Raw genomic sequence first — 9465 nt, forward strand, 5'->3', positions numbered from 1 at the left:
TTGATTTCTAAACAAAATAAAAGAAGGAAGGGACGTGATGTATCCTTCCTCTGCATGTGCACCACTTGTATGCTTCAACGTCGTTCAACCACCTAAAATAACACCACTTGGGTTGACTTAGTCTTCCTGCAATACAGCCAAACACCCTTCGCCCCTTTTCAATTATTTTTCTTGGTTTCGTAATAAACCAAAATACAACAGAAACAGGAAGAAATAGTTTCATCTCTCTAAAACCGTCTGCTAATCTCTCTTTGTAAGTCTCCGTCTTTTTCTTTGCTTTGCTTTTCAGTTTTCCCTTCACACTTATTATGTATTCCATTTCATTTCCCTCTACGGCCCTTATCCTTCATCGAAGTATCATTTTTGTTTCCCTCCTCCTCCTATCTCACTATTATAAACTAAACTCTCATTTATTCCATTTTGATATGTTCGCTTTCAGTTAGTTTTTAATTTAATTTATTATTTGGTTATGTTTATTTAACATACTGTGCACGAGGTTGAGACCTTAAGATCTATGCATTTCAAATTGGTTTAAATTGGCTCTGGATGTTTTGATTTCTTTGCAGGTTATATGATTCATAGTTACGCTCAAGTTTAAAATGATCCTCCCTACCTGAACAGTGATTTGGCTTTTTCCTTTTTATCTGCTAAAATATCCTTTGTCAAATACACATGTTTTTGCTATTTCCTGATTTGGAATTGGATACAAGGGTTACGACGTCTAAATTCTGAGAAACTCAAGCGATAATATGGGATATCTGAATTCGGTTTTGCAATCTTCAAGCCAGGTTCATTCTGAAGATCGTCCTGCCAGTGGCGGAGGCCTTAGGTAGCTGCTTTTTCTTCTCTTTTCATCATTGTTTGCTTATATCTAAAATTTTGGTTGATTGATGCTCTTTTTTGCTGTGTAAATTATTATTTTTCTAAATTCCATATGGTTCAACATCATGTTTATTTTTTGTTCTGGTTTGCATTTCTTCTCTAATTTTAACTTATTTATTCCAAATTCTATTTTATAAATTTTTTTTATGAATTATGAAAATATATGTTCATAATACTACTTAGTAGCTTTTCATTGGCCTGTCAAAAAAGCTTTTCATTGGAAATTAAATATTGAAACTTATCCTTTTATGTTCTACAATTCTGGATAATGTTTCTATGTAATAAATTTTCATATAGAAGAAGATCCTCTTTAAGTTAAAATCTACCAATGCATCTCAATGACATAGGGCGTGAGAAGAAGCATACAAGAAAAGAATAGAGGGAATGGAAGCAAATGAATTTTACAATTAATACATGCCTCTATAAATTTGGAAAGTTTTACATATTTTCTCAAATTTTGAGTTTGTCATGGGCTAAACTTTTGTGGATCTTTACCTTTTTAATGATGTGTGTGGGAGACATCAGCAACGGTATGAGGTATCTTTAATTTGTCATTTACGATGCATGCAAAGCAATAATATTTCTTTTCTCATCATGATTGTGAAGTAAACTTGTGTTTGTTTCATTCTTTATGGGTCAGAATTAAAGACTTTGTCGTGTTGCCGGTATTACTCTGTCTAGAACGAATCATTGTTTGCTTCTGTTTCATGTATCTGTCTTTCTTAATCCCGAAAAGGCAGTTTATGGTCCCTTCTGGCTTTGAAGTAAATTTGTTGCATCTTGTGCATTGAAATTTTACTGTATGTTTAGTCATGTGATTTAATCCTTGCAATGGAAACTTAGATTTTGTTAAATCTTTTTCTGGAATGAATTAAGAATAGAAATGCGTGAAGATTGAAGAAATATCTTTTGAAATGAGAATCAAGCACATAAACTATTAGATTAAAAGCCACTTTAACATGTTTTTCTTAAATTCGATGGTTACAAGAAATATATGGTTATTGAGTTCACATATTTTCTTAAATGATGCAGTGATTTGGACAATATCTAAATTTTAGTGTCACATTTTCTGGCTACAGTCAAAATGGAAAGTTTAGCTATGGCTATGCAAGCTCCCCAGGGAAGAGGTCTTCAATGGAAGATTTTTATGAAACAAGGATCGACGGTGTAGATGGAGAGATAGTTGGTCTTTTTGGAGTATTTGACGGTATATCCTCTCTTACCCTTATTTATCTTTCTCTCTCTCACTCCTGCAAACATGTAACATACTAATGGTTTAGACATACTTCACCCGAGCCACAGATAAGTAAATACATTGTACCATATGTGGTGATTATTATCTGTGTTATAAAGAGCATGTATGATGTATCAATGTTCTCTTATGCTTAAGTGATTAAGGTTGCTGGACAATAAGAGTAGAACCTATACTTACTTATAATGCTACTGGTATTTGTCATCTGAAAGGATTTTATGCAGATTCTGGTATTTGTTATCTGCTCCGATATTGTAGCAGTACTTCAAGCCATTTCTCAAGGGCTTTTATTGGCTCAGGATGGAGCATTCCCGTGGTAAACTATGAATTTCATGCTGAGGCAGTTTATACCATTGTATTCTGCCATAGAATAGTTTCTCTTACCTTGCATCCTTAGGAAACATATCCTCCTTTGCTGAGTAACGTAAAAAAGTCTACCAGCATGGTTTGTTACTAATTGGTTAAATCAATCTTTACAAGCATGGTTGTTTCAGGTCATGGAGGTGTACGAGCTGCTGAATATGTGAAGCAAAACCTTTTCAGTAATTTGATCAAACATCCAAAGTTCATTTCTGACACCAAATCTGCTATAGGTTATTTACTTATAACTGTATCACATGGTTGTGACTTTCCTAGTGGGTTGGCCATAACTTGCCTTTTAAATTGTGTCCAACCTCCAGCTGACGCATACAACCACACAGATTCTGAATTTTTAAAATCAGAAAACAACCAGAATAGGGATGCTGGATCGACCGCTTCTACAGCTATTCTTGTTGGCAACCGTTTGCTAGTTGCAAATGTTGGGGATTCCCGAGCTGTTATCTGCAGAGGAGGCAATGGTAAGATTCATCTTTTTTTTTCCTTTTCTATTCTGATCCCATCTATGACAATCCATATGAAGTTGCCTTTTGTTTTACTTGTAATATGAAAGCTCACAAGGCTTACGTATGTTTCTGTATAACTTAACAATCTTATGTAATTGCTCGCTCGCCCATTTTTTTTTTTGTTTGTAAATTTGTTGATTTTTTTTGAAAATCTTGGTTAAATTATTATGTGATTGCTGAGTATCTTTTATACATGGTTTATCTATTGCATTCCCTCTTTCAGCTATTGCTGTGTCTCGTGATCACAAGCCTGATCAAAGTGATGAGCGACAACGGATTGAGAACGCAGGAGGATTCGTCATGTGGGCTGGTGTGGACTTACATCTCTCCATTTCTCTTTCCTGTCTTACCATCCTGTCCTTTTTCTGTTTAAGCTTTTGCTATGATGTGTTAAAATGCTTGCAACTGAAATTATATCTGTAGGAACTTGGAGAGTGGGAGGTGTTCTTGCTGTTTCTCGTGCATTTGGTGACAGACACTTGAAGCAGTATGTTGTTGCTGATCCAGAAATTCAGGTCTGTTTAGAAGACTTGGTTGAAATATGCCGAGTTCCTGAGATGTAATCGTACATCATAATTAAGATAGAAAACCGTAATGCACAAACCCAACATGAAAACTCTATAGGATTCCAAATTGAGAGATGAACTATAATTTATATGGGTATTAAAGTTTCATGTTCTTTTACTAGGATTTCTATTGACTTTGAGTATTTTGTAATCTGATATGAACTTTGGAGGTTGCAGGAGGAAAAGATTGACAACTCTCTTGAGTTCCTTATACTTGCAAGTGATGGACTATGGGATGTTGTTTCAAATGAGGTATGAAATGGTTTGTTCAGTTAAAGCCTCTTATCTTTACTAACATATCCCAGAATCCATTAGTGTTTCTGTCAAAGCTTAATTGATAGTAGATTGACGAAAATTGTTGTAATCGTGGATGGTATTCTCCTTAACCTTTTTTGTTTTAATCGAAGAAATGAAGCGTAGCTAATAAACTTCTGCTTTGCCTTTGACCAGGAGGCAGTGGCAATGATAAAGCCAATACAGGATCCAGAGCAGGCAGCAAAGCAGCTGATGCAAGGGGCATACCAGAGAGGTAGCGCAGATAATATCACTTGCGTGGTGGTCCGATTCTTGGTCAATCAAGGGGGTTCCTCTCGCAATGCTTCTGCGACTGCGTAAGCAAGCTATCCCTTCCCGCCATGGTTTTAGGTTTTGGGTATGTGGCTGATGGGTAAAACTGAGGGTTAATGAACTTCAATACTAATAGTAATAGCTAGTGAAAGAGAATATATAACAAACGTGCGCAGGCTACTGATGTATATTACATCTGTTTCCGAAGCGATGTGCTCGTGTAAAGGGGTTTCAGACACCAACTCTACTTATGTATGTTGTAAATGTAGTAATACTTCTCTTGCTCTAGTTAGTGCATCTGTGATGTTGCTTTCCACCATCACTTTCTTTCTTTTCTTTAATCATCCTTGGGAGCTGAATTTTGATAACCAACTCATTTCATCTCTAAAATTATATAGTTTCTCCCAAAACCATTGAACTTTTGTAAAATATGTTACCATAACAATATTTTTTTTTAATGAATGATGAAATTCATTAATTCAAAAAAGCAGTTAAATTGTTACAAAAGAAAAAAAAAATTGTACAATAATTTTAAGCTATACAAACAAATTAACCGATAATACTTTAAGAAGTACAAAATGAAGTATTAATAAGATTAGTTCTATTGATTGGTCTTTCTCTTAAACGAGCTCGCACAATCTCTTTAATTTGCACCAAAGATAGCATCTTTAGTCAAGAAAGATGTGTTAAAATACCTCTTGTTCTTTTGTCTCCATATCACATACAAATATGCACTCTAATCAAGCTTGAGTATAGCAACAAGCAGCAAAAATTTTCTTTTTAAGTTTCAAAATCGCCCAAGCTAACTCTTGGTTTAAAATTTTTACATCCCTAACTGCCACACCACCTTTAAAAAACTGATTAATAAATATGCTAATTTAAATATTTTAATTTTTTAATAAAAAAGATAATTTATTTTAATTTTAATAAAATAAAATTCATTTAATGTTTTTTACAGTTAATTTACCTATTTATGTTATTCAATAGTTAAAAATTTTATATTAAATAAAATTAAAATAATTATGAAATACATTTAAAATAATAAATGTTAAAAAATTTCAAATAAATTTTTTTAATGTTTTATGAAAGAAAAATGAGATGTGACTAGAAAGAAGGAAATCACCAAAATAGCCTTTGCATGTCTACCACACGTGATCTTTGAAGACCTAAAACAAAAAGTGTCGGATAATTAATTTGTTGAATAATAGTCACCCAAACAAAAATGTATGCGAATCTACAACTGAATAATATGCATGATATATCCACTCAAGTGTCGGATTGTTTTTTACCTTACAAATTAATTGTAAAGGCTTGAATTTTAAACCTTAACCTGCCAACAAAAAAACTTCATACCCATTTTAGTTTGACTCGTAGATTAAAAATATATACTAAATCATTTTCTCAGCAAAAATGGACTTGATTGACAATTTTGATTTCCTTAATTGTGGAGGCATAAGGCAAAAAAGTCGATAAAAGAGGATTCAGATCATCAAGACGAATGAATCAACAAGACAAATAAGCCATCTTGTATGACGAGCGAACCTTTGATGTTTTCATCATCATCAAGTCAAAAATCGAAATAAAAACAAACACGGGAAAACGTGCGTTAACAAATAGAGAGGGCTCATAGCATCAAGAAATAATCGACAAGGCAATTTTTTGCCATTACGTACGACGAGCGAACCTTGATATAACTTCTTCATCGCCCTCTATTTTTTAAACATATTGTTTTCCGAAAGAAGTAAAAACCGGTACTTCAAAACAAAGACATAAAAACAATGAAAGTGAAAACAAAGTTTGATTCCATTGAATTTTTATCGAAAAGAAAAGTGAGTGATGAAGGCGATTCTAACTCTAGGCAGCCGGAGCACTGAAAAAGGAGGGAGTGTGCATCCATGGCCATGAATTGCTGCAGTTAAATAGTGATGAAATGAGACTGTTTATTGCAGTTTATGTTTGGTAATCAATAATTGGGAGTGCAATGCAAGGAATGTTTGACACTTGGTCCCCAAGGCATGAACAGCATGTTTAATTGTTTATATGTAATAATAATAAAAAAGGTCAAATACAGCCTATGTCACTATTACTTTAATACTTTTGTTTGTCTGTTTTTCAAATAGTAAAATACGAAAGGATTGAACTGGATTTGGTAATTAATCTTCATTTATGTTTTGTTTATTTTCCTTGCGAGATTGTGGAGGGAAACAATTGTTAAAAGTAATTAACATGAATCAAATGAATTAATGTTAGGGACAGTAGAACCCCCCAAATATTCTCCAAACCTCACGTACTTGGTCTCATGGACTTTTGTAATAATGGAAACCCATTTGAAACTCAACCAAGCACACTACCTCTTAACACAGTTTAAATTATCCACTAGTTTTCTCTCTGATAAAAATTAAGCCTCTGGTAAACGTCCCTCCACTCTAGGGTTAAATACGATTTCTTGGGTTCAAAATTGAAACCTGTAATTCCATGACGAAGAAAATTGCATCGGAACGTAAGCCTTTCCTATGGATAATGGGCCATTTGGTCCGTCCACAGTTAAGATGGTCCAATACTAGCTAGTTGATTGAGGCCAATAATTTGAGAGATATTGATATGAATATATGCATGCATGTTTATGCAGATTATCGAATAGTCAAGTGGGAAAAAAAGCCAGGAGATGATAAGAAAGGTATAACGTGGAAGTCACCTTCAGGCCTTACGTCCCAACACAACTCAGCTTTTCAACCCATTATTATGCTTGTTCTAAAGCATCCAAACCAACTTGACCTGAAGCATCTCAAATTAAACCCATTGCATTGCCTTTCATGGTCCTCGCCCACCAACCAACCTTCATTAACTCTACAATTTGCTTTCACTTTTATATGCATTTTTTTTTTTTTTTTGTTAATGTGGATGAGGGAGGGTAACCTACTTCTCTCTTGTTATGGCATGAAAAGGCTACCAAAAAAACACAGTTGAATGTAAAAGTTTTATTTTTTATACCAACTTATCAACCAAAAAGTATATATTATACAAATCTAAGTTTTGAACATCTGCAACAATTTGTTAATTCCCATCATCAATCTGTAGTTAATAATGAAGCCGATTGCTTTGAAGAGAAAGGAAACTGAAAATCAGCCATCTTTCCGTCTTCAACTATATTACTAAATTCAACTAAAAATGCTAAAAATTAAAGAGGACAAATTAAATTTTTCTCTTAATTTTTTTAGTATTTTTAGTTAAATTTGAATTTATCGATCTCTTATAAGAAATAAATAAAGATGACATGAAATCACATTTTCATACTATCATTTCTCTGCCAGATACAATTTTAAGATAAAACTAAACACTTCCCACTAATTATAAGAAGAAAAAAGAGAGAGAGAGATGGGAGCAAGAACTTAGTAGAAACCTTGAAAGCATCCATGCATGTCTAATCAGATAACACAAAGCTACATAATAGTATAGATAACTCGAAAGTTATCTACAAACCCCCAAACGGAGAATTTTCATATTAAAAAAATAGGAAAAAGTTAACGATGGAGCAAGACCTTTCACTCGCCTCTCCTAATTATGAGTTCATTATTCAATTAATGAATTAATTGCTCACAAAATCACATTTGGGGAGCCAATGGTCCAATGGAGTGACAGATTTTGATACCGTACCCCCCATTAGAAAATTTCTTCAACTTTTTAAACACCAAATCACCATCCATATAAACAATACTGACAATATATATATAAAATATTGGTTCTTGTTTGAAACCCTAAATAGAAAGCAGGCGGAATTGAAGAAAAAGATCCGCTAATTACAACATTAAAGGGGGAAAAAAAACTTGTACAAAAACAGTGGTCAAGTTTCCATTGTTGGGTGGGATTATAACACCTTCTTCTTCTTCATCATCACCTACTTATATACATAACATAAACATTAATTTCAGAACCTGCAAAATAACACCTTTAAAACCCAGAATCCTTTCCCCCAAAAAGCCTCAGGACAAAAGAGAAAGCGATGAAAATTAAAAAGTTCAAAATTGAACATATTACTAGACCATGCTGGGGAAGACTGGAGAGGAGAGGTTAAGTTCAAAACGACGGGACAACTCCAAACCCATACATGTTACTGCGATCCACTTCGACTTCTATGTCCGTACGCTTCGCGAACCTTCCTTTGATTCTCGGCCTCATCTCTGCGTATGCTTTTCTGGAGGCGTAACGGATCGTCTTCTCGAATTTCCTGTTCTTTCTCTTCTCCCTGTACCTCAGCACCCTTGCTTCTCTGTCCGCCGGTGATAGCTGCACCGTCTGATGTGTTGACTCAGGCCCTCTTCCGTACGGGTTTGATATGTCCGTCATCGTACTTCCGTCTGGGACTACCCCAACATCCAATGATGATGATGATACCTGTAAACCAATATCGAAAACCAAAGTTCAAATTTAAATTCAGAATGACAATACTACTTTGTAATGGTGAAATGTTTCGAAGCTCGTTTGCTTACGCTGTGGCTGATGAAGTTGGGGTTGTAGCCATAAGAGAAGGATTTGGATCCGGTGAAGTCCAAGTCGAAACAGTGATCGTTAGCCGACGGAGCTTGAACATTCTTGCTTTGGACAGGGACCACCCCATCGGTGCCGGAGCTGTTCTGCTCCCGGGCATCCATTTTTGGATCCCCATGCCCGTAATCTAGATCCAGAAACGGGTCCATCTCCGAGAACACGTACTGCCCCGAGTTCACGTCCGGGCTGTCCACAGCCTTATGGTTAGGGTTCGGAAGCAGCCACGATGCCGCCTCCGCTTCCTCCCGGCTGACATCAGCGTCTCCGTCCACGTCGGAGAAGTAACGCTCCTCCAGAAACTTAACAACTCCGTTGGGTTTGACGGCTGGGACTGAATTGACGGAGTCGTAGAAGGGGGTTACAGGGAGGCGCTCGTGTCGGCTAGCAAGAGGGTTGGCGGAGTGGATGTCACGGTCGCAGGTAATACAGAGAGCGGCTGCATCGGCCTTGCAAGTGACGTGAGCGGGCGCTTGCTCGCAGACTTCACAGACCCAAACTCGAGCGTGACGCGAGGCGAGCTTGTTGGCTGCGTGGATTTTGGAGTCACAGTTGGAGCATAGAAACGCCGAGTCAGCCCGGCAGAAAAGAGTCGCCGTCGCTGATTTGCATGAGTCACACAACTTCGATGCCATTTCAACAACCCAGTTTGCTAGAAGTTATCTTTTCTCCTCCTCTCTCTTTCTGTGGGTGTGAGCTGAGTTTGGGAAGGCTTTTCAGTTTTAGTTCTGCAGAAAGTTTTTTTCGGTGGGTTAAGAATAACGAGTTATGC

At 36.0% G+C, this 9465-nt stretch overlaps 2 protein-coding genes and 1 long non-coding RNA gene across 6 annotated transcripts; 1 reads left to right on the forward strand and 2 right to left on the reverse strand.

Annotated features, from left to right (window-relative positions):
- Positions 1-29: 29 nt before the first annotated feature.
- On the forward strand, positions 30-4448 carry LOC105768818 (probable protein phosphatase 2C 59). Of its 4 annotated transcripts, none has more exons than XM_052630736.1 (9): positions 30-253; positions 567-829; positions 1915-2089; positions 2629-2727; positions 2815-2973; positions 3242-3328; positions 3442-3533; positions 3762-3836; positions 4035-4448. In XM_052630736.1, exons 3-9 carry the CDS (start codon positions 2017-2019, stop codon positions 4197-4199), a joined length of 750 nt encoding a protein of 249 aa, XP_052486696.1. In that variant the 5' UTR covers positions 30-253; positions 567-829; positions 1915-2016; the 3' UTR covers positions 4200-4448. The 4 variants fall into 4 exon arrangements, with proteins under 4 accessions (XP_052486696.1, XP_012444476.1, XP_052486693.1 ...); XM_012589022.2 differs by having other exon boundaries at positions 1962-2089; XM_052630733.1 differs by having other exon boundaries at positions 1962-2089; positions 2629-2973.
- On the reverse strand, positions 4246-6024 carry LOC128041213 (uncharacterized). The gene is made up of 2 exons (XR_008195898.1): positions 5441-6024; positions 4246-5317 (listed from the first exon to the last, which is right to left on the reverse strand). It is a non-coding gene; the product is annotated as an uncharacterized LOC128041213 (long non-coding RNA).
- A 1832-nt stretch (positions 6025-7856) lies between these two features.
- Positions 7857-9465, reverse strand: LOC105768672 (zinc finger protein CONSTANS-LIKE 4). The gene is made up of 2 exons (XM_012588743.2): positions 8639-9465; positions 7857-8543 (listed from the first exon to the last, which is right to left on the reverse strand). Exons 1-2 carry the CDS (start codon positions 9326-9328, stop codon positions 8226-8228), a joined length of 1008 nt encoding a protein of 335 aa, XP_012444197.1. The 5' UTR covers positions 9329-9465; the 3' UTR covers positions 7857-8225.

Source organism: Gossypium raimondii, chromosome 5 (genome assembly GCF_025698545.1).
Source record: "Gossypium raimondii isolate GPD5lz chromosome 5, ASM2569854v1, whole genome shotgun sequence".
Classification (NCBI taxonomy): Eukaryota; Viridiplantae; Streptophyta; class Magnoliopsida; order Malvales; family Malvaceae; genus Gossypium; species Gossypium raimondii.

What these genes read in the sequence shown, in the direction of transcription:
- LOC105768818 (XM_052630733.1), top strand. Translation starts at nt 750, where the DNA reads ATGGGATATCTGAATTCGGTTTTGCAATCTTCAAGCCAGGTTCATTCT. An exon ending in TCTTTTTGGAGTATTTGACG is followed by an intron (nt 2,090 to 2,628) that starts GTATATCCTCTC and finishes TGGTTGTTTCAG; the next exon opens with GTCATGGAGGTGTACGAGCT. An exon ending in TATCTGCAGAGGAGGCAATG is followed by an intron (nt 2,974 to 3,241) that starts GTAAGATTCATC and finishes TCCCTCTTTCAG; the next exon opens with CTATTGCTGTGTCTCGTGAT.
- LOC105768672 (XM_012588743.2), bottom strand. Translation starts at nt 9,328, where the DNA reads ATGGCATCGAAGTTGTGTGACTCATGCAAATCAGCGACGGCGACTCTT. An exon ending in CCAACTTCATCAGCCACAGC is followed by an intron (nt 8,544 to 8,638) that starts GTAAGCAAACGA and finishes ATTGGTTTACAG; the next exon opens with GTATCATCATCATCATTGGA.